The sequence below is a fragment of the Mauremys mutica genome, chromosome 6, assembly GCF_020497125.1.
Source record: "Mauremys mutica isolate MM-2020 ecotype Southern chromosome 6, ASM2049712v1, whole genome shotgun sequence".
NCBI lineage: Eukaryota > Metazoa > Chordata > Testudines > Geoemydidae > Mauremys > Mauremys mutica.
The window spans coordinates 76,895,732-76,916,805 of NC_059077.1; the positions used below are offsets into that span (position 1 = coordinate 76,895,732).

At 38.1% G+C, this 21,074-nt stretch overlaps 1 protein-coding gene across 1 annotated transcript in view; it reads left to right on the forward strand.

Annotated features, from left to right (window-relative positions):
* Window positions 1–21,074, forward strand: part of SLC12A2 (solute carrier family 12 member 2) — a 102,884-nt gene that overhangs the window by 44,266 nt on the left and 37,544 nt on the right. Inside the window, exons 7-11 of the mRNA XM_045020452.1 lie at window positions 4,613–4,721; window positions 5,284–5,411; window positions 5,499–5,583; window positions 10,115–10,266; window positions 20,429–20,536. Coding sequence (XP_044876387.1) covers window positions 4,613–4,721; window positions 5,284–5,411; window positions 5,499–5,583; window positions 10,115–10,266; window positions 20,429–20,536 — 582 coding nt within the window. The remainder of the gene's footprint in view (window positions 1–4,612; window positions 4,722–5,283; window positions 5,412–5,498; window positions 5,584–10,114; window positions 10,267–20,428; window positions 20,537–21,074) is intronic.

Consider the following 21,074-nt stretch of genomic DNA (forward strand, 5'->3'; position numbering starts at 1 on the left):
AAAGGGCAGTGCAGTGACCTAGTCCTAACCTGGCCCAAGCTGTTTCCTTGCCTTCCTGTGTACATGCTTGTAATCTTTCCCCTATTTACCCACCTGCTGTAAGGGAGCCCTTAAAGGGGAAACACTCACACGCATAAATGTTTAAAGTCAGCATATAATATGGATACTGTCCACAACTCAGTGGATAATACAGTTAGGTGACCACATAAATTGTCCTCTTTCTCTCACATTGGAGAGCTATTAATCTGGATGTTGTTCATGGGTTTAGCCCTGCTCAGACCACTACAATGAAATTTAGGTTCCCATCTCCCCCTTCTGCTTGACTTCATATTCCTTCTGCTAGATTGCTACTGCACCATACTCTGATCCTAGCTTACACTCCCTCCACCTGAAAGAGCAGTTTCAGACCCTCTGATCTCCACAAACATTTCCATTGGAGTGAGAATTTTCTTTGACTGCTGGAAACTTCAAATGACCTAGATTTTTGGTAATTGGAAGACTGAGTTTCCTTTTAAAGACTGAGAATTCTGTATGCTGAATCTACTTTCATGCATGTGGTGGAGCAGTTGCTATGGCCTGCCCTAGCCCAGCTTGCCACTTTTACCACATCTTCCACTGGATATGCTCGCTTTATGGCTGAGTAGTTTAGCACACCTTCCACTTTGCTTGTTCCCAGTGTCCTTTCTCTATGCCTTCCCACAGTGTCAGTGCAGCCTAGCCACCTACCATTTTAATATCTTCCCTGAATCACTCAAGAAATGGCTTGATCTACATTTTAAACCACAATAGATCTTAAAAATCATATCTTCCCTCTTATGGTAGATGATCAGGTCATCATTATTGCCATTTTCTGTAACTAAGAATTCACCAGAAACATTGTGTTGATGTACATATTATTTGGTATATCATCATTCTTGACACTGTTATCCAAGCTGATTTGATCTTTATAGTCCAGATGAAGAAAGAAGGTATCCTTAGTACATTTAAATACATTTTTAGCAGTAGGTTATCCAGGGAAAGGGAATTTCTCTCCAGGTAATCCAGTACCAGTGCCAGCAGGAATTCACAAATAACTTAAAAACAAAACAGAACCCCAGATTCTTAATGTGTTCTCTGGATGTTGCCCATTTTGGAGCTAATTTTTTTTAAAGCACTTCATTTCAATTTCTATTGAAAAATATTTTTATTAATGTATATAAATGAAGTTTATAATCTTCATTTTCCAATACTCTGCTCAGGTAGTCTCCAGTGTCTATTGTTTTATACTTATTCATGTTGGTGGTGTGCACATACAAGTCCAGTGAACAATGCTGAACTCCTAAATCTTTACCATTAACTTGTTTCAGTCTCTGTTAGTGCCTCCAAAGTAATTGGCAAAACTTTTGAAGCCATCATACTAAAATCTCTAGCAATATTTTCACATTGCTCAGCAAAAATAACAACTGGACAACAATGGCACATGGTATATGCTTGCCCACATAGTGCTTCTGTGCCAAGGAGAAACAAACTTGAACCACAAGACCACTAGAATCTCTCTTTTCCTGGAGAAACAGAGCCTGCCTCTCAGAGCAACTTGCACCCTGGGAAAGACTTACCTTAAGGCCAATTGGCTCAGTTACCAGAAGGGAGCAGCAAACAGGTGGGCGATAAACTAAATATTTTGATGATCTGCTCTCCAAACACTTTTCATCTACATTTATATGCAACTTAAAACAACAGCAAGGTACTAATATTTTGCTCTCAATAATGGCATTCTGGTGCGTAGAAGACACTTGTGTCGGTGGACATCCCTCCTAATTCACAAAATGGTTTGAAAAATGCTGTAATCCTGATCACACCATACTGATTTCACAGATTCTAGTTCCTTAGGCTAATAAACATAGCAGATAGCAAACTGCAGAATCTCTATTTCTGAATGCTTTGCTTTACTGTGACCCCTAAATTCTTCTGATGGTCACAGATTTGATATTTCAACTTGAGAGTCTAAGCCACAAGTATGGGTACCTTTTGGGAGGTACTCTAACTTTCTTTTCGAATCTCTGAAATCTTCTAGAGCAGGGGTAGGCAAACTAGAGCATGCGTGCCGAAGGTGGCACGCGAGCTGACTTTCAGTGGCACTCACACTGCCCAGGTCCTGGCCACTGGTCCGGGGAGCTCTGCATTGTAATTTAATTTTAAATGAAGCTTCTTAAACATTTTAAAAACCTTATTTACTTTACATACACCAACAGTTCAGTTATATATTATAGACTAATAGAGACCTTCTAAAAACGTTAACATGTATTACTGGCACGCGAAATCTTTAGAGTGAATAAATAAAAACTCGGCACACCACTTCTGAAAGATTTCCAACCCCTGTCCTAGAGCAAGCAAGATCATTTGGGAAAAATCATTTACGTGTATGTAGCCTTTGGCCTAAATCCCCTCAGACTCTGTTGGAGAAATCTAACTTCTTGTGGATGGCCTCCTTGAGGGATTAAATCCTGTTTACCTAAAGATTCAATTCTCCATTATTGGGGTTGTTAATCAGAGTTGTGGCAGCAGAACTGCCCCACCCCAACCCCTGTCTGTTTGTCAGTCTTGCACAGGGGAGACTAATAGAAACATGGAACTGTAAACCTTTTTCTGCAGACCCTTTTTACATTCCTCTAGTGGATGCCTGGCCATATTTCAGTATAGCAGTTCAGTTGTAAGGGTAAGTGACTTGGGAGCTCTGTCTTATAAAATCCCATTTTCAGTTGTTCTGTGGAAGAAGAGGTTATTTGAGGGCATGACCTGACTGTGTGCATGGACAGACAAAAGAGTTGAAACGATAGCCATCTTTTCCTTACATTCTCAGGTCCAAATACACCTCTACCCCAATATAACGCTGTCCTTGGGAGCCAAAAAATCTTACTGCATTATAGGTGAAACTTATATCGAACTTGCTTTGATCCACTGGAGTGCGCAACCTCGCCCGCCCCGGAGCACTGCTTTACCGCGTTATATCCGAATTTGCATTATATCGGGGTAGAGGTCTATCATGAATAAACTTTGAACATTGGATGTGAAGTGGACTCTTAAGTTTGAGACCCCTCTTCTTGGGGACAAGACAAAATGACTATATACTTTTCATGGTTGATTTGTAAGACACCTCTTAGATACACTAAAGTGTATTCTGCAAAGAGTTTATTAAAGTTTTGGGCTGAAAAGCAAGACTTTGACCAATGAGACTAGCAGTCTGGCCACTTAACATTTTCCAGTTCCATCATCAAGCACTACAGGATGGATATTTCTTTTTTAGTTCTTCGAGCTGTCCTAGATCTGAACAAAGCAAGCAAATAAAATTAAATCTGTTTTTTAAAAAAAAGGGCATTTTTCATTCTTTGTAGAGGGATTTGTTGCTTTGTATTTGATTCTTCCTTCTATAGGATTTGGCTTTTTACTACTTGCTGCTTCCCATGGGTAATGGCAAGACCAGTGGATACCAATGTACGAAAAGGAAAACTAGCTTCTATACCTGTAACTTTTGTTTCTCATCATTGAACATATTGTTTGCTGTGGAGCAGGCCTTCTTTCTAGATCAGATTGTTTGTAGGACTGATCTCTACAAATCTGATTTTTTTTTTTTTTTAATGTAATGGTCTTATTTTTTTCAACTTAGTTTCTATAGCTTCAGTTTAGGATGTAACCTTCTGAAGTCCTCTTATTTTGCTGCAACAATCCAGCAGAGGGGAGCCTAACGCTGTGGTGGAATGAGTGGATCTTATTACATGACTGATTTCAAGCTCAGATAGTGTATTCTGTTATGAAAATTCAAAGGGCACAGCAAACTGTTTTTTCCCTTTGCAATTCAACTGTAAAATTCCAAAACAGCGTATTGCTGAAAACTTTCTCATTTTGACTGTGGAATATTTTAAAAATATAATTATTCAAACAATAGCGGTCATGATGCTGTCAAGCAGTTTGTGCCCCAAAACTGACTTCTTAAAAATCAAGTTTGTTTGCAAAACTTTGTTAGAAAAATGAATGAAAACTGTTTGAATTCAATCTTCCTCTGTACTTTTTGCAACCCAGTTATATTGCATGAGAATCAAAAAATCAACTAGTCTAAATTGATTAAAACAACAAAAGTAAAACCAGTGTGATTAACTTTGATTTTTCAGTAATATCAAGTGTTGAAATCTCAAATAAAAAAACATAATGATTGTTAATTTTTGTAGTCACTTAATCACTATTTATATACATTGGCAGTTTGTAGGAGAATATGTGGAGAAACCAATTTTTATTGCTTCCACCTGGTTGTAGACATTAATAAAGATCATTACACCTTCCCAGAATATTAGGACTTATCCTTTTTTATTCAAGGCCAGTTTAATTCTTAACTTTGTTATAATTCTCCTTTTTAGAAATGTGTGAGTTTCTGCTCACTCTCCCTTTCTCCTCTTCCCTGTGTGTGTGGGTGGTGTTTTTTTTTTTTTTTTTGGTCATGTTTTTTTCCACATGACTTATCTAAATCTAAGAAGTGAAAATGGACTCACAAAGATTTAAAGTAACTTATTAGGACCACATCTTTTAGCTCACAGACTATATGGTAGATACTTGACTTTGACTGTAATTTTTAAAATTTCAGGCACAGATTGTTCTACTGGTGATCCTGCTATTCGCTATTGGTGACTTTATCATAGGAACATTTATTCCACTGGATAGCAAGAAGGTTAAAGGTTTCTTTGGTTATAAAGGTATGCTATAACATTTGAATATCTTGAGTACAAACAACTTCATAGGAAAAAATGAATTAAAATTCACGTTTTGCTGAAATGTAGTTCTATGTTGCTGTACTTTTTGTATTTCAATATTGCAAAGTGAGAGAGTTCTAACCCCAAAAAAGTTTCAATGTGGGTAGCCCAGTTTTTCCTAATTCCTCCATACACTTTAAGTATTCACATTCCTAAAGTTTCTTTAAACCTGGTAATTTTTATCATTAGCTTCATTTAAATTGTATTCACTGTCAGAACTAGGTATTTTATTTTTATTATTACTTTAAGAGATTTTTCTGTTCTACTTTGCTAACTTTATTATTTTGAGGCTGGAAAGACATTCTAAGGGTTTCCAAGTGTAAAATATTGCCATTTTAGACATTTTATGTAATTTATATGCAAATGCTATGATCTCAGGCCATGGTTAGTTTGGCTGTTTTTATTTGCTTTCACATAACTGCTTTAGGTGGAATTGATAAATATTGAGATTGTTTACAAACACAGTATAGGATAATACATTTTAAAAAATTCCTTTCTCTAACAGCTGAAATATTTTCTGAGAATTTTGGACCAGATTTCCGAGAGGATGAAACTTTCTTTTCTGTATTTGCTATTTTCTTTCCTGCTGCAACTGGCATTCTGGCTGGTGCAAATATCTCAGGTGATCTTGCAGTAAGTAGTATGTTATCATATTATTGCTTAATGTACAGTTTGCATATTTACTTGTACTGCAAGTATTCATTTAAATATTTCTTTCAGGATCCCCAATCAGCCATACCTAAAGGAACACTGTTGGCCATCTTAATTACCACATTGGTTTACATAGGAATTGCAGTATCTGTAGGTAAATGGTTGATTTTTACTTATTAATTCCTGAAGTATGCTTTGATATGGTTACAACATGTTTTGCTGTAGCTATGTTTTTAGCTTTATCGGCAGAATGTATAGTAATACCTATAACTAATGTTTGTGGGGGGAAATTCACCCAGATTTGACTGAGGTTTGGGATAACCTCCAGAAAATCATTATTTCCACTTGCAGAGTAGAACTTGTCCTTAAAGCTTTGAACAGTCGATCTGCACTAGGCATGCTCCAAAGCCTCACTGAGATGCCACTCTTTATCCCCCCTTTTCTATCCCCTGCCCCACCAATCCTTTAATCTAGGGAATGGTCCACTGGGCTGGGAGTCTGAGTTCAATAGGAGACCATGAGTTCAAATGCTTGTTCTGTAGATTGGCCTTAATATTTGAGTTTTTCACAACATTAAATATTAAGCTTATGGTCACTTCTGGCAGAAAAAAACTCAGGTTGCTCACATGGCAGACCCAAGTCTCATCTCCTTAACTACGTTGTCTTTCAGAATAATGTATCAGATCTCTGGCTGCTGCTGCTGCTGTAACCCCAAGACAACACTCCCTGCCCAGAGCTAGAAATCTTGGTATCCACCCATGTTACAGCCCTTTAAACTTAGACAACATTCTCATGACTAGCACATATCTATGTAACTCAATGCCAAATTATTGTTGCTTTCTAGTGGCTGTTCCACATAAAGAATAATGGCCTACTACTGCTATCTGTTCTTCCTTTTTCGCTTAAGTAGAGGTCTTTGCTGTGAATCTAAATGTCTTGCGTTCAAACCTTTTTGATTATATGATGGAGACGGTGAAAAGCAATAAGGCTACACTGCATTTTAAAACTGGTGGCAGCAAGTCTCAGTGCCCGAGTCTGCAGACTCAGGCTCGCACTATGATGCTAAAAACACCAGTGTAGATGTTGTGGCTTGGGTTGGAGCTCTGGTTCTGAAGCCCATCTCCCTCCCTAGCTTTAGATCCCAAGCTCCAGCCTGAGCCCGAACAGCTGCATTGCTGTTTTTAGCGCTATGGCACAAGCCTCAGTCTGTAGACCAGTGCTCTGAGACTTGCTGCCGCAGGTTTTAAAATGTAATGTAGGCAAAGATTAAGGTTGACAGTATCCACTAATTTTGGATACCCAATTTCAGACACCTAGGACCTGAGTTATTAGAGTACATAGCATTATATAGTACTTTACATATTCAAGAACGGCTCCCATTGACTTTAGCTGCAACTGTGAGCACTCGGCACTTCTGCAAGTCAGACCCAGGATATCAAGTTGGGCACCCAGAAAATGAGGAATAGATAGTGGCTACCTCTGAAAAGTTTGGTTTAAATGGCTTTCCCAACATCACATCAGAAATCTGTGGCAGAGGCAGGAATAGAATAGAGTTCTGCAAAGCAGCATTCAGCTGCCTTAACAATGAGACCCTCTTTTCTCTTCCTGCAGTCACCTGCCTGATTCATTACCTGCCTTCTAACTTCTACAATGAATAAAGCAGTGGTCCTACAAACAACATGTCTTCTTCATTACATAGCCCTAATTGATTCCCAGAGTACAGTCCCTCTTGTGCTCTGAATGAAGGAGGGGTACTGTGGAAAAAATAGCCTTTAATTACATGATCACATACTACCATAATGCATACACATTATGCCAGTGGGCATCATGGGTATTTGCTGACAGCAGGGAAACAGTCAGGAATCATGGATTCCATTCCATCCTCTGGAGGTGAAGCTGTAGTAGTCCTAGACCCTGTCCCTTTCAATGTGTCCTTGACTCTTCCCCATTTCTAGCTCCTCATTCCAGTCCCATTCTCTGTACCTAACTAGTTCCAGTCTCCACTCTTTAGGGTTCTTGTCCCATTTTAGTCAGGCTCTTGCCACCTCTTCATTTCAATCAGGCAGCTTTCTCCTACGTGCTGCCTGGGTGTCAGCAGACTGACTATTGAGAATGCAGCAGACGCCCAGGTTTCAGTTCTGGTACCCAGGACAGAGCTGCAAGTGTGGGGAAGGTTCTGTTCAGCCCTGGGCTTGGAGCATGTCCAGTGCAAATGAAATCTTTGGGGAAATCAGCTGCAAACATCTAATAAGTCTTTACTTAAATTGTGCAAACTTTTTTTCTTTTTCTTTTTTTAAAGGTTTATAACTTGGTGAACTTTGGGTCCATTTTCCTCTGGATAGCAAAAGAGGCACATCTCTGATACAAAAACCACCCCCTGCCAAACTTTGAAGCCCTTATCCAAAGCATGGGGGCTCTAGAGCTTTTCAAAGTAAAGATCAGTGAAAATTTTAACATGGGTAAAACAGTGTATTTTTCACTAATCTCATTCTCAAATTACTTAAGTGTTTTGGCTGACATCTTCCAAAAAAGTTAGCCTGAGGCAGATAATTGGCATGGAAAATTTCAGCCTAAATGGTTAAGATAAGGCCATTTTTTTTATAAGCAGCTGAAAACAGAGTTTTTAATAAGAAATGTTAGTTAACCTTAATATGCAGTGCTAACAGCCCCCTCCATGATAGTTTTGTGTTGAAGTTCACTTACTTCATAGCTGCTTATAGCTGAATACAATGTGTATGAATATTTAATATATATACAGAAATATTTCAATAGAAAAATTAAATTGAAATCACTGAGCATCATTTTAGAAATTAAATCTCATTCTGGTAACTTTTTCAGAGGTAATATACTGGTGAAATATTTCCTTTTCAGTGGTGAAGCTATCTGAGCCATCAGCTATCACATGCTATGTTTTCTTTCATTCCTAAAATGTTCTTGTCATTCTTTCTTTGAAGAAACTTGATCTGCAGATCAGCAAAGACTAAGAGAATTCCCTTAATTCAGTCTTTAAAACTCCTAATTAAATAAATCTGTTTCCCCTTAAATAGTAGATACTACTGGCCATTAGCCAAGCTCCATTTAACTTAATTTCAAGAATTAGAAGGTTAAACAATAGCCATTTTACTAAAGATAAAAGAGCTATAAATGTCAAAGTAGTGATCTGCATGTTTTATATAGCAGGGTTTTTTAAACTGAGTTTATTGAATAGCTTAGTTTATTCTTGTTAAACAGGTGTAACTCCCTTTATTACCTGGATGCTGATCTATTGTTACTGCCCACTAAGTGGTTTTGTTTTGGGTAGGGAATGTTTGTGGGTTTTTTTTGTTTGTTTGTTTGGGGCGGGGGGTCAGCTGTGTTACTCTTAGTCCTACAAATTAGCTGGCCTGCACTGGGCATCTTAACAAGCTACTTAATATTTACACAATGTTATGGCTGATTTGAGTTATTGAGAAATGGAGAACTTTAATAATACATTTGTATTCAAAACAAGCAGATTTTGAAGTGAGCATATAAGAATGGCATTATATTTGGTGAAAGGAAATATTCTTTTTGAGCACCTGCCGGTATAGAATATCTGAGTGAGAGAATGAATATATAGACATGGTTTATTTTATACCACGACATTAGTCTCAGACTGATACAAGAGCCATAGTACCACAAATTAAGTTATAACAGCCTGATTAGCCAAAACTACTAGTGTCTGGGGGGATGACAGCACATGGTCAATAACATGACTAGACTGCCTTTTTCAAGAAAAGGGAAATGATGCTTTAAAAGTGAGTGTAAAACTTTTTGTAATTTAGAACAAAGATACTTGTATAGGTGTGTCTCTTCTTTCTGTTAAAATACTATCAAAAACAAAAAACAGCAGTAAAAGTTTAGCCTCAAAGCAACCCAACGGGTGGCACTTCGCACTCAACCTACATTCCCTTTGCCCCCATAAGGCTAGTCTGTCATAGATTTTTTTTTTTTAAACTCATGTAAATGATAAAACAGCATTTTAAAACATTTTCCAGAAAAGAGAATAAAATTACAAATGTATTCAGAAAGATTTGAATGCCTGTGCAAAATGTGACTGAGCACTCATAATATGAAAACTAACAAATATATAACAGCAAGAGTGAAAACAGAACCAAATATGAGGGTGTATAATACTAGTTGTAAATAAAAATTGCCCAAGAAATTGACATGCACAACACAGGAAAACAATATGGAAATTTTAAAACTGGTGATTTTTATAATCTAACTTTTCTCCATGTTTGTTGTTGCTTTACTTTTATTAATTATGGATCAAGTAAATCTTTTTGTAGAATTTCTCTGCTTATTTGAAATGCAGCCAACAAAAGCAGATTGCTTATGTCAATGTATTAAAAAGCTGTTTAAACATGTGCAAACTAATGTACAAGTGCTTTGTATTGATGATATTGCTAAAATATTATGCAATAACTAATGCATGATGTTTTCTTGTTTACCTTTCCACCCAAGAAAACGAAGCATATGTGTGTTTGTTAAACATCAGGAGTAATTTAAAGGAAATGCTCTTGTTTTGTAATGCTGAACTGTTAGAATATACTTCCAAAAAAAAAAAAAAAAAAAGAATTTAACTTGGCATAGATTTTTTTTTTTTTTGAACAGACTGTTTACTGGCCACTGTAAAACCTGTGTTTTGTTTGGATCCACACTAGGTGCTTGTGTTGTTCGGGATGCTACGGGTAACATCAATAGCACCATCATTACCGAACTGACAAATTGCACTACTGCCGCTTGCAAGTTAAATTTTGACTTCTCATCTTGTCAGAAGACAGAGTGTCACTATGGTCTTCTGAATAACTTCCAGGTGAGATGCTTTAAGGCTTGAGAGGGCATCAATTTAATGTTTTGCCGTTTGTTTGTTTTTTGTTGTTTGTTTTTTTTGGGGGGGGGGTGATATTTAATGAGTATAGCAAAATCTGTGAAATAAGCCTAGATTAAAATATAGACCATCTACTCTAAATTTAAGTAAAGTCTGGAATATGTTTTGTTCTTTAGGAAACAAGTCTTTTTTGGTTTTTTTGGTTTGTAGTTTTTGTAAATGTTTCATGTGTGTTTCTTAAAGGCTTTCTTTAGTGAGGCATTTTCACTATACTGTATACAAGAATAGCAAGGTACATTTGTAGTAAAGAATTTTATTTTTATCTCCAGATATTGTAATTGGAGTAGATCTCCGTTCTTGACATGAACAAATTGTGTGGGTGATAGGTTGCAGAATGTTCATGGTTTAAAGCTCTGAGCCATTAAAACTTTCTAGCGGATTGGTATATGCAACCTAACAAGGCTTTTACAGTCATCAACTTTAACTATACCTTGCTTTTTTATCTTCTAACAAGTGAAAAGCTTTTTGGTAATAATGCTGTTCATTCCCTCACTGTTCTAAGTAAATTTTCTTCTATCTTCATCCTTTTTCTTGGTTTAATTTAAGTTTATAACCTCTGTTACCATGCTGATATTCCCAGGATATGTTTGAGTTCAAGGAAAAATTAAAAATATTTATTCAGGATACCAAACTATTTTGTAAAAATTAAATCATATTATCATACTTAAAGGGGAACCCATTCAATTGAAATTTAGTATATGTGTTTAAGAGGCTAGTTCTGTGCTTCCTCCTCCCCCCTCTCACACAAGTTTTTGTGACTTTACAATAATTTTTCATATTTTTTGGTATATTTATTTCTCTCCCTTGTTCCTTTGTGAAAAACCTACAAACATGTGAAACTGACTGTATGGAGGGGACAGTGGCCTGTCTATAAGGGAAAACTAACTGGCATAACTATTCCAGAGTAAGTTCCCTTTTGTTGACATTGTATTCTGGAATACATGACTTTAATTCCTTGTGTGAGTGGAGTAGTTATTCTGGAATAAAATCACTTTTCTTTATTCCAGAACATTGTCTGCATCGGGAGCTATTTTGGAGTAATATATTTGTATGCAAAACAATTAAACTTTGAAGTGAGCATATTAAAATAATTATGCAGGTCTTCTTCCTTTAGGATTTATCTACATGGGGAAGATCACAGTGCTATTTAAATACACACAATTGAAAATACAGGCACTTTCATTCTGCCAATCTGTTTCAAACTAATTTTATCGCAGGTTACTTTTCAGACTGAAATGTCACTTAAAATTTTAAGTAACGGTGTCCTTTTTAAAATGGTCAGTAATCACAATAATATGCCTGATAGAACTCTAATTTCCTATGATTCAGTCATCAAAATTACTCTTATTCTACAACCTAATTCTCTCTCTTCCCCCACCCCCGCCTGTTGCCAAATGTCAAAGGATAACAATGGGGAAAGTGAACTCCAGGGTCAAGGGCCTTGACAGAGAATGACAGATTTTCAATCTGTCTGCTGCACATTGGCACTTAACACATCTAAAAAGACCTGATATCTAAAATATTTTTTTAAAACTTACCTGTAGCATCAGATCTACTCAAGATAGATCTCTGCCAATTTTTCTGTTAATTGAAAACTTGCTAAAATATTTTCTGTTAATAAAAAGAGTTGTACTGTCATAAATACATCAGACACACAAGGTGGCGAGGTAATATCTTTTATTGGACCAACTTCTGTTGGTCAGAGAGGCAAGCTTTTAAGCTTCCACAGAGCTCTTCAGGATTAGGAAATGTACACAGAGTCCCTTGTTCTCCCTTTTCCCCCATGACTGGAGGGCTATTAATGGGCCACTTCACCTTGAATGTTTCCTTGAAAGATGCGTTTACTGCTTATGCTAAACAGTCTGTTCCACCTTGTATTTAGCTGTGACTCTCTGTGTATATTTCCCGGTCCTGAAGAAGAGCTCTGTGTAAACTCAAAAGCATGTCTCTCTCACCAATAGAAGTTGGTCCAATAAAAGATATTACCTCACCCACTTTCTCTCTAGTATCCTGGGATTGACATGGCTACAACAATACAGATTAAATACAACTAGGTCACTTTTTGTATTAAAATGTATGAAAAGAAATTTGAACTAAATGCATTCAAGGGGCATGCAACCTGTGTGAAATGTCACACTAAAAATCCACCTAAATGTAGAAGATGTATAGCCTGTGTAAAGCCCACATGATAACCAGACCTCATCTTTGTAGTCAGAACTGGTACCTTCATTTTATTTTTAATATAAATACATGTTGCATCTAAAAAACTGTTAGAATAACATTACAGTTACAAGGTCAAGCACTCGAAAGTTAGGGAATGACAGTGTTAAGGATGCCTGTGCAACTTTAATTTGGCCCCTTGTGCCGTGTGGATTATAAATGTCTTTAAAAACATACTATTTTTTTTCCAGAGGATCCCTGCCTCATTCAATGAACAGGTAGTTTATTGAATATTTCTCCACATTTAGTGTGTGACCCCCCTCAGGCCTTATTACATACACTATCCAAAATTTTCACTGAATACAAAATTAATTTCCTCATGGGGATTTCAATGGTGCTTTCATCAGAGTATTTGATTGAGTGATTCACAAACATTAATTAATTTGTCTTTATAACATTCCTGTGAGAGGTAGTACTATTATCCCTATTGAGCAGGTTGGGATGTTAAGGCCAAAATTGTCAACTAACTTTGGGTGTCCAATTTGAGACAACTAAGATCTGATGGTTTTTTTTTTTCAGTGTACTTGGCATTTTTATAGCACTTGTATATTCAAAGTTGTAATATGAGTGCTCAGTACATGTGCAAATCTGGGCATCCAGAAAGTGAGCAGTACACAATTAATGATCAATGATAAAAAGCTTAGTTTAAAAGACTTATCTAGCATCACACAGGAGCTCTGTGGCAGAGGAAGGGATAGAATCCAATTCTTCAGGGCAGCGTTCAACTTTGATTTGTTTACTTTGTATAATAGAGACTTTTACAAAATCTAAGAAAAACAGAAATATTTTCATGAAGTTCTTTTAAAATTCCAAATGTATAGCTTAAACCAGGAGTGGGCAAACTTTTTGGCCTGAGGGCCATATCAGGGTTGCAAAATTGTATGGAGGGCTGGGTAGGGAAGGCTGTGCCTCCCCAAACAGCCTGGCCCCCATCCCCTATCCGCTTCCTCCCACTTCCCACCCCCTGACTGCCCCCCCTCAGACCCTCCGACCTATCCAACCCCCCCGCTCCTTGTCCTCTGACTCCTCCCCTGGGATCCCACCCCCTATCCAACCCCTCCCAAAAGCCCCTTTCAGAATGCAGCCCTGCCAACATGGGTGGAGTACTCAGGAGGAGCAGGGGCAGTCATGCAGCTGGAGAGAAGCAGCGGTTTCCCCTTTAAAGCGCCACTTCTCTCCGGCCGGCTGTGTGGCTGCCTGGTGTTCCTCCTGAGTCCTCCAGCCCGTGTTTGCCACACTCCCACCACCTGCACCTCCCACGTGCTCCCCTGAGGCTGCAGGTGAGCCTCCCTCCTTGCTCTCCCCTGTCCCCACAGTGCAGCCACTTCCCCCCCCCACACTCCCACGGGGGGTGTGCCGGTACTGAGCAGCCCGAGTGCCTGGACCTGAGGCTCCTTGTTGTTGGGGGGACCCTCGTGCCAGGGCACCCTGTGTTTTCTGGTAAATCCATCCCTGAGCCGCGCCGCCTGTCCAGAGCCAGCCATGCCGCTGCGCTGCCTGGCAGGAGCTAGCAGCCCGACCGCTCACCAAGCTGAGGCTGCGGAGGAGGGGGGGCAGCAGGGGAGGGGCTGGGGGTTAGCCTCCCCAGCCAGGAGCTCAAGGGCTGGCAGGACAGTCCCACGGGCTGTAGTTTGCCCACCTCTGGCTTAAGCGCGTCCCCCTGCTCTGTTGGCATCACCCTGCATGTCCACTAGAAAATGAAACTGATGAGAATCTCAGTAAGGAAGTGAAACTGGCTAGTGTGCGGTGTTCATGCTGAAAAAGGCAACAGTAAAACAAGCATCATATTTTGTTTATAATAACCTAGTTTCAGAGAGAACATTATTTTTAGAATTTAAAATTCTGCTTGTATTGTTCTTCCATTTGATAATTTAATTTACATTGAAGCACAAATATGTACAAAAAACTGTATGAAAAGTAGACAGCTATCTCAGACACTAATCATACTTTGTTTCCCTTTCATATAAGTTGCTTAGAAATAATATCAATTTATTAGATGTTTGTTCCAAGTACTTTTGTTTGGCTGTCTCTTCCATTAACTTAATCTTTGAATTTTGGATTTTTAAAAATGATTTTTGAATTGGACATTATCACTTTCAGATTTGGGATGGACTTCCAAATTCTTCTGGCATCAGAGTAACTTGAAGCATCTACTCTTGGCAAAGGAGCCTCACTTAGCCCTGGTCTACACTACAAACTTATATTGGTATAACTAAGTCTCTCAGAGGCGTGGAAAATCCACTTCTCTGAGCAACATAGTTAGTGCTGTCTACACCAAGGGTTAGGTCAGTATATGTCGATGGGAGAGCTTCTCCCGTCAACATAGCTTCTGCCTCTTGTGGAGGCGAAGTACCTACGCTGATAGGAGAAGCGTACCTGTCCCACTGCAGTGCTATAAGTGTAGACAAGCCCGTAGTGTCTTCAACCCTAGGGTACAGATTACTCTATGGAACTACTCTTTCCATAATTATCCAGTAGATGAGTTATTTTGGACTTTGGTACTTGGTATCCTGTAAGAGTTCTCATTCAAATAATTAGGTCATAGGTTTCTCTAATGTTTTTATTTTTTAAATTAGGAAGATCTTTCCCTTGCTTTGGCATCCTTTGTGGATAGAGGCTGGGTACTGCCTCATAATGAATTCTTGTTATGCTAAATAGAAATTGAAATGTATTTTATTAGCTAGGTATTCTTCATCAGTCCCTTAACACTTTATATATTTGCACTTATGTAATGCATGTAGCAGGGATTCTAACAGAGATTTTTTAGCATTAAAATGAGAGAAAAATCTGTTGTTTCAATGTCTCTGAGAGCAAAAACTCCTCCACATTTGAGTAAGATATAAAATTTCCAATATTCAGAAGTAATAGGAATAGATGTAATAGAGGAGTACTATTACATCTCTGGATGCGCAAAATTCATATGTCTCAAATAATTTTGTATTTTCCTGCATAAAATACATTTTGCCTAAGAAGTGTTACAGTTCTGCCTTTTGCCCACCTGAGGCTGCTGTGGCTCCAGAACAGCCAGCTGCATTCATGCTGTGTTCTAGCACCACCGCGGCCTCAAAGGCGGAACTGCAACACTTCTTAGGCAAAATGTATTTTATGCGGGAAAATACAAAATTCTATGCCCAGTGCTGCAGAGTTCCCCCAGGAGTAGAGTTCATCACAGCACCCTGCCCACGGAGCAATTCAAAGTGCTTAATAATACAGTAGGAAAATTAATAAATTGCTAATATATCAGCAATCATTTTTTAATATGTTTAAGATTTCTGTGTCATCCTTACCAGTAAATATATTGGAGTTTCATAAGTGATTTTTAATAAAATGATTATTTTAATCTTTTTTGTCTTGTAATGTAGAAACTCACATCTGTAAATCCTTTGTTTCTCTAACCCATTTGCTGCAATATTTATTCCATCAACTTTATTTTCCATGAAATCCAATGCCTAAACTATCAGAGGGGTAGCCGTGTTAGTCTGGATCTGTAAAAGCAGCAAAGAGTTCTGTGGCACTTTATAGACTAACAGACGTTTTGGAGCATGAGCTTTTGTGGGTGAATACCCACTTCATCGGATGCGACGAAGTGGGTATTCACCCACGAAAGCTCATGCTCCAAAACGTCTGTTAGTCTATAAGGTGCCACAGAACTCTTTGCTGCTTTTACAATGCCTAAACTCCATTTTCTGAGATCGTGATAATTTATGTTCTGGAACCAGGTTTTTCTAATTTCATAATCACTGAAGTGTCTTCCAAAGCAAGTAATGACACTTACAGTAATCTTATGACTTATGGGAACATGGCAGTTGAATTATATGTTAATCAAATTGCATTTGAACTTCAAAAATATATAGCTATAATTAACATGTGCTTATATATAAAACATATCTGATAAGTGTACATTAAAATGTGCACAATGCATGAAGATGTTTTTCTTGGTTTCATCCTTTTAAAAAATTAAACTATTATGAGAGGTGTTTCTAGTCTTCAGCGTAAATTATCAATGTAAAAACAATCAGTACACTTGGACACACAGAGTGTTAATATTGAAACAGATTCCTTATTTTCTTCCCCACCCCATTGCTCCCCTGGTTACTAAACAAGGGTAAGGTTTCTAGGATGAAAGAAGTATTCATTCAGTGCAAGTGATGCATGATCTCATTCTGACATTGATATTGTGTTTGAAAGGTACAAATGTTGGGTTTCGCCCAGTGACTGAAAATGCCAATCAGATTTTCAAAATGTTATCAAAGGTCCAATAGTCTGTCCGTCTTCAACTGGTCTCAGTCTGTCTTATACACAGAACAGTAGCTCCAGTGTTAAGTTGTAACAGTTCTTAAATATGTAGTTTCAGGTTTCCTTAGCCATTATTGTATGACAGTGTGAGAGAACATACAGAAAAAAAGTTCCTGACTTGTTTACATTATTGTCACTTGTAATTTTTTTGTGAGGTGTCATGACTGAATAAGCCTTTAAAATAGCATCTTTGTCATAATTAACAAGAATTTCAAAAGAGCTTATTAAAATCTTTGTATTATAAAGAGCCAATGGAATGAAATTAGCTGTTTGCTATATCTCTTGTTTAGAAGTGTTGTGTGACCCACTATAATAAAGGAAATATATAAATGAGCTCTAGTAGAAAAGTAGTCTCTTGGGGGAAGGAAAAAGCTGTTTGTGTGGCCATATACTGGAGAGTAACTTGAGATCCAGCCAGAATGCCAGACCTCTGGTACAATATGAAGATTTCAAGGGCAGCCCATGAAAGATGTCTGATCTAACGGCACTGCATATCGGAAATCCTCCATTAAGCAGTCATGTCACCGAAGGATGTATATTATATTCATCTATGAATATAATCTTTCCATGTTAACACTGAAGTATTTCTAACTATGGGCAGATTTCTTTTCTATGACCTACTCATTGAAAATATTCCTTATTTGTCTGAGATTGCGAACAATATACTAATTGTGAGGTTGACCTCTTTAATGTAGATGCTTGATCTATTAGAACTAAGCTGAAACTGCAAACTTAAAATGCTAGACGCCATACAGCTATTGGGCAGAGACTAACGGTTGGTCACTAACTATCTGTTTAAGCAATCATAATGCATAGTTAGTGCAATTAACAAACAATGTAAACTTACTCAAAAAGACTCCTTTGCATTAAGGGTATATGGAGCTAGAAATCGTTTATTTTTCTCACATGGTACCAAAGTGTGTGTCTTTAGATTTACTACTTTCTTTTCAGCTGTAAATACTATTGAGTTTTACCTTGTTTGCTATCTTTTGTGCTTTTATCTTTGATGCACTGTAATAACAATCACATCTTTATTTTAATCTGAGTAGCATTAGCCTAACTAAAAACAAGTTCTGGTAATCTTCTTGTCTTTTGTTAGGTAACATCCTAGTAGCATCTCCTTACTTGTTTTCCTCATTAGTGAAGTTTTTTTGTTATACATTTCCTCATTTACCATCCTAGAATATAAGTTTTCTAGCTGACGTGACTAGGAAATAAAGAGGTGCACATGCTTCTCGCTCTCTTGATAAAATTCCAGGCTTTATTTTTGGGGGGAGGTTGGCCACCTTTCCTGAAAGTATAATCTTTGCTTGGTCCTCAACTACTTCTATTTCTAGCCCTATTTCTGTGAAGAAAGATGGAAGCATTGAAAGACAAAAAGAAGGAAGATTAATTAGAGGCACTTACCAAAGGGCCCAATTCAAGAAGGATGTTTATAAATTGGAGAGGGTTCTGAGAAGAGCCATGAGACAGATTAAAAGAATTGGAAAATGTGCCATATGATAATCTGAAGAAACTCAATCTATTTAGTTTAATAAAAAGAAGGTTAAGTGGTGATTCAGTCTGTAAGTACCTATACGGGGAACAAATGTTTGAAGATGCAATCTAGTAGATGAAGGTATATCAAGATCTAATGGCTGGAAACTGAAGCTAGACAAATTCAGACTGTAACGTGCAAATTTTTAACAGTGAGAGTAATTAACCATTGGAAAAATACACCAAAGGTTGTGGTGGATTCTCCATCACTGGCAATTTTAAAATCAAGATTGGATGTTTTTTTTTAAAACACAAATGCTTTAGTTCAAACAAGCAATGTTTTGAGGAAGTTTTATGCCCTGTGTTATGCAGGAGAGCAGATTAGATGATCACAATGGTCCCTATCTGGTCTTTAGAATCTATGAAATAAATGTTTGCAAGAAAATGTTGGACCATCCACAGAGATTGCATGCTCCTGGTCCTGGGAGGGGAATACTTTTTGTCTCCTTTGTCAGACTGGACCTCATCATATCACTCCCTTTTGTGGCATATAGTTAAAACACCAGGTTGCTGAAGCTCTAATGCATACCAGCAACTGGGAATGGATCTTATGGCCACTATAGCACTGTTCTTTCTTCCAGCAAACTAAAAGTATTAGATCCATTGACATTCAGGGATTGTCTTGTTTTCTCTTCCTTCCCTTTTCCACCAAATAACAGACCCAGAGCTCTAAGAAATCAGACCTTTGGGGAGTTTTTTGTTTTGTCCTTCTCTATTCCTATTTCTCAGGCAATAGGGGAAGCCTGAATTTATACTTTCTCCTCCATCCAAGTCTAAGTACTACAGGACTAAGGCTTTTTCTTAGAGTTCTGCTTGGTTTTCTCTCTCAGGCCACATAAGTGAGGCTCTAATTCTTTTGCTCCTAATCAGTCACTTCCCTGTAATTTTTGGCTTTTTTTCTACTGGCCTTCCCTATATGGGGTGGGGGATGGGGATTGGTCTGCCTAATTGCTTGCTACTGCTGGTCATAACACTCCTCTGTTAGCTACTATGACAACTTGATTTCTTTCCCATACAGCATCTGGGGCCCTCCTTGCTTTTTTTTTTTTTTTTGCCTTTTTTTTTTTTTTAAGTGTCTCCTCTGTTTTTGCTAATTGCTTGTTCCTCTAGCCTTAGGTGGAAAAGGCTGTTTGTTCAGTCTTACGGACAGGTATCCTTCCACAAACAGACCTTCTTCCTTTTAAAGAGTTCTTCCCCCTAGCTTCTAGCAGCTGCGTAAGCAGGGATGATCTTCCTGAGAAGGGTGGGGATAATTTCCCTGAAGAAGAGTCTCATTGAAACAGTTTCCCTATTTATAAATTTTAAGATGTTCAGTCTGCAGGATGCTGGCCACCTTCCAGGTGGAGCTTCCACAGTCTAAAATCTGAGACTGATATTAGGGAGAGCTCTTCAACAATGTGACTTCCTTTTCCTCAGTATTTTAGGTATCAGAAATTTCTGTCAAACAGACACGATCTCTATGCCTGAAGCCATACCTTATAAAATACTGTATTTTGTCAGACAGCTAAAATACTTCTCTTAAAACTACATTCTCTTTTGACTTATGATTGCTCTTATTGATGTAACTGACAGGAAAGTGAATTCTTTCCTTAGGCCATTAATGAGACATTTTTTGATGCACTTAAGATTGGTAGTTGCATTATGTTTGTTTACAAGTTTATGCAGTTAAATTTGGCCCACCAGATTCTCTAGCTGAAGAGCTCAGACTTGGTTGAACAGAGCAGCTAACAGTCTGTTTTAAGAAATCATATATCTGGCTTAAAAGAAAAATGCCAGAGTTTATTGTGCTGAAATATTCTCCATACTTTGAACAGTAAATGGTATTTGAAACAAAAAATCTAGGAGTTGTAGAAATAAAAAACCAAGAAGATTCTGTAGACAGTGTTGTGTGAATGCTATTGTAACAGTCCTGAAGGAGTTCAACTGAAACATTTGTCTATAGAATTCTAGTTTTATTTTTATTAAAGTAATTGTTTTATTTGGAGGCAGATGTTTTTCAGTCCAAGAAATTAAAATGTTTATATCCTGCTTTCAGGTAATGAGCATGGTATCAGGATTTGCACCACTGATTTCTGCTGGTATCTTTTCAGCCACCCTTTCTTCTGCATTGGCATCTTTAGTGAGTGCACCTAAGATTTTTCAGGTAAGCATACATAATGTCTTTGTATCATAACAAAAGAACTTGAATCAGCTTTAAACTGGAATATTGGGAACAGGGAGCTTTTCTATATTGGTGCATGGGAAGTTCGCAGTCGGTGGGTTGTGCTCTGTGACTTCGTTCGCATGCCTCTTGTAGACACCGGCAGCAGTCTTCCTCAAAGGCGATGCAGGTATTTGACTGTTGCATGCCACTGTGTTCTGTCACTGGCGGTGTCCTCAAGGTCCCTAGGTTTGATACTGCTATACTGCAGATGGGCTTTAATGGTGACCTTGTAACGTTTCCATGGACGACCTATATGCCGGATGCCCTGGGAGAGCTCACCATACAGAAGCTGGCGGGGGATTCTGTTGGCATCCATGTGGCTGACGTGACCGGTCCAACGTAGCTGTGACTTCATGATCATCATTTCGATGCTTGTCATCTGGGCTCTCTCGAGGACCTCAAGATTGGGCACTTTGTCTTGCCAGCGGATCTTCATGATGTTGCGGAGGCAGCACATGTGGAATGCTTCGAGCTGTTT